This window comes from Eleginops maclovinus, chromosome 16 (assembly GCF_036324505.1).
Source record: "Eleginops maclovinus isolate JMC-PN-2008 ecotype Puerto Natales chromosome 16, JC_Emac_rtc_rv5, whole genome shotgun sequence".
NCBI lineage: Eukaryota > Metazoa > Chordata > Actinopteri > Perciformes > Eleginopidae > Eleginops > Eleginops maclovinus.
In genome coordinates this window covers 13,273,776-13,277,389 of record NC_086364.1, presented here as the reverse complement: position 1 = coordinate 13,277,389, position 3,614 = coordinate 13,273,776, and the positions used below count along the sequence as shown (strand labels likewise).

Below are 3,614 nucleotides of genomic sequence, written 5' to 3'. Positions count from 1 at the left end.
TCACCTGGTTCATGTGGCTTTTTTGCAGTGTTTAGTTTTTCTGGGAAAATAAAGTGTGTGGAATTTGTCAGTTGATGCTCAATTCTGGGGTGTACACAACTTTATTGGAGTATTTTCAGTACTTCTAGTTTCCAGCAACCTAAACGTTGCTATATTTTAAAGGAAAAAGGTTGTAATTTTAATCCAATACATTTGGTGTCATTTGAAAATTAATACATTTACTCAAGTATTGAGCACACAATCAAGGTTTAGTATTTTTATTACTACTTCATTTTATACTTACAGTACATTTAAATGATGATACATATGTCCACGACGAAGGTTTTGAATCCAGGACTTCCACCTGCTCTGCCTGGAGGTTCACTTTGCATGTATTTATCATATTAAACATAGTGAAGAAACTTAATTTCTGTTTTTTAGGCAATTTACTCTAAACTACTGTCATCATTTTAATCTGAATAAAACAATAGGCTTATAATATGTTCACTCATATCTCTGCCTTAAATGTTGTGCCTGCTTAGCATTACAACTACAGTTAATTCAGCTATATCTACTGACGTGAAAGCCACCAACAAGAATAACATCTAAAAATCAGATTCACCTAATTAAATAATGATTATTCACCGTCCTCCCACTTTTTGAGAAACCGACTTTGACTTAAGAACAGACGCCCCTCAGGTGTGTAACCTGTAGGACCAGCCCAGCAGGATGGCTGAGGGATTGCCAGAGGAGGAAACTAGGAGTGTGCAAATTTGTCATGGTGTCACTCTGACAACCTTTTTGTCTTTGTTGTGACCTCATTCTATCAACAGCAATTTACTACTAAGTTTGTATCATTTCTACTTGTTATATAACTTCTGGTGTTGTGTCGTCTGTCCCGCCCCCCCCCCCCCCCCCTCCCCCCGCCCCCCCCTTACTGCCCCAACAAACTCATGTCTTTCTTCTTCATCTTGATCTTGGTTCTTTAAACAGAGAAGTAATCTAATGCCACAGTATAGGCGGTGTATCTACTTACAGCAAACAGCCAGCTCATTACTACCTGCTATATCTCCTTCAGACTGCACAGGGTGCATCAATTATTTCTTAAAGGTGTCTCTGTTTACAGCGTCCTTGTCCACGCTACAATTTGAGCCAAATTGTATATTTTACTGTTTATCTAACTCCCTTTAATCTGCTTATCAAACATTTTCCTTCAGCATGTGTAAAATAAAAGTCTAAAATGGAAACGTGGATTTTTACAAATATCTTACACGTTTCTTTAGAATTTAAGGAGGAGAGAAAGTATTTTAACATGATACACCAACTGTTTAAACTGGGTCATTTATGTCACGTTCCCTCAATAAACCATACTCGTTTCTGGCTGCTAAAAAGTAACCCCTTTTTTACTTTTAAGGACAGACAAATAATCCTGAAGGTAGGATAGAGAAAAAGCTACAACACATCATAGATGTTGTAGTTTTTTTTGGTGTTGCTTGGAAACAGAGTATCTAACAACAGGGTAACACAACAATAACTTGAGCTGCTTAAACAACGATGGGATTTTTATTGCATTTTTTCTGGCAAACCCCTTTATTAGGTTGTTGAAATAATTCAAAAATGTTCAATCTTTTTGGCTTAGTAACCTTTGGGTGTGCCTTGAAATTGTTAAGATTTCTTGCATTTTTTATCCTTATCAAACAAGTAGAACATGTCACAGATAGGATTGCAAAACAAAAGACTTAACTGTCAAAGCTTTAACCTTGACTTTACTTTACTAGACTGTTGCTTGGTAATGCACACAAAGGACATTGCCTATACACTTTATGACTTTACCTTAAAACCAGGAAAGTTATCACTATTTTAAACTCACTTTGCAACTCAAAATGTTCACTTAATTGAATTGTTTTATACTTTTTGATTCTGTAAGGACACGCATTATTTTCATCAGAAAGACAAGCATAACAAATTACACACATTTTTATTCACACACTTCATTGCTTAGCAACATATACTTCATTCCATGGATAAAAATATTACTAAAATTGTCAATGTATCATCCCCTATTGGCACATTGTAATCCATACACCCACATCACTGGGCTATGCCAACAAAATCCAGGGTAACGTTGCTGCCACTAGTGCCAGTATAGTAAACGCTGACAGCAGAACGAGAAGGCATCGTGCGGTGGTGCAAATCCTGCGCCTTCTCCTTTGCCTGCGCTGTGGTTGAACTGCAGTGATCACAACACTGAGTGCATCGTCTTCTGCCATGGGTCGCCCTTGAGCGCTTATGATAAAGATCTGAGACGCATTATGGCTAGGGCTGATCAACCTCTGTCGACGGATGCGTTCAGACATTTCCCTGAAGCAGCGAGAAATCAAATTAAGTTCGGTCGGAAAACTGGAGGCGCGCGGTGCGTACTGGATCTGTCTCAGTGGTGGAGGCAGAGGCACCTCCAGGGTCTGCCCTCCACCTGGATCCTTGTCCATCGTAAGGGACACAAGCGCTTCCTTTTGTTTCTTGATGAATGTAAGATGTCGGCAGATAGGGCAAACAATAGTGTCTCTGATATTTCCATCGTTATTGATGCTGACCAGAGTTTTGACCAGACAGTCGTGACAGAACACATGTCCGCAGCTCAGAGTCCTCTCTGTGCCCAAGAGACTCTCATAGCACACTGGACATTCTTGTGCGTCCTCCTCCTGACTATCTTCCTTATGAAATTCCATTGAATGACAATTATTCACTGCAGCAATGAGAGGTCGGAAGTTGTTGACTAAAAGTTGAATCCTTTGCAAATGTAGTGTGAATTTCCTCAGCGAATGACTTTCTTTACTTTTGGCTGAGGGTGGAGGCGAGAGCTGCGCCTTGTAAAACAGGGCCAGCCACCTTCTTTGACTGCAGGGACTTCACTGATTGGGTCCCTGGGAGACTTCACTGGCGGTTCAAGTGGCCAAGCTGGTTCGCGTTTCATTTTCTTCATACTGCACTGCCTGCTGACAATGTGTGCCTTCAATATGAGTATATGAACATCCTTTTGTTGTTTTAATGTGAGTCACTACAATAACAAATGTTGATTTCTGCAGTCAAATTGGATAGGCCAAGGTTGTTTTTTGGGTTTAGGACTAGTTTTGTTGTGATTTCTTTGTCACATTTGTTAAAATGGTGTCAATAACCTAAATTCTAGTCTCGTCTATTTCTGGAGAATGCATATAAAAAAAAGTGATATAGGTACTTAAAACATATCGAAAACAAAAAATAGTATAACAAATGGTTAAGGAATATTATTATTTTTGAGACAAAGATATAAAGAAGTGAGTGCCAAACAATTTAAAAAAATAATGTCAGATGTCAAAGCTAATATTGGCTAGATCCGTTGTAAGTGATGCAAACACCTATGAAGATACAAATAAAATGAATATTAAAAGACAAAATAATAACAATAATTATTATTATTATTACCGGAAACCGGAAACCGGAAACAACAACAAGATTAATTGGACGATGGAGGACAAGCAGGAGATGATTGACATTGTGGAAACAGTTTACCGTGGAGCAAGAAAGGAACGAGGTCTGGTGGTGTCTCCCAAGGATTACTCTACACAATACAGATACTGATTTTTATTTTTCTGCTA

At 38.6% G+C, this 3,614-nt stretch overlaps 1 protein-coding gene across 1 annotated transcript; it reads right to left on the bottom strand.

The window, feature by feature from the left end:
* Window positions 1–1,940: 1,940 nt before the first annotated feature.
* LOC134878376 (RING finger protein 222) lies at window positions 1,941–2,956 on the bottom strand. The gene has a single exon (XM_063904385.1). The coding sequence runs from the start codon at window positions 2,706–2,708 to the stop codon at window positions 2,079–2,081; it is 630 nt and encodes a 209-aa protein (XP_063760455.1). The 5' UTR covers window positions 2,709–2,956; the 3' UTR covers window positions 1,941–2,078.
* Between the last annotated feature and the right edge of the window lie 658 nt (window positions 2,957–3,614).

What these genes read in the sequence shown, in the direction of transcription:
- LOC134878376 (XM_063904385.1), bottom strand. Translation starts at nt 2,708, where the DNA reads ATGGAATTTCATAAGGAAGATAGTCAGGAGGAGGACGCACAAGAATGT.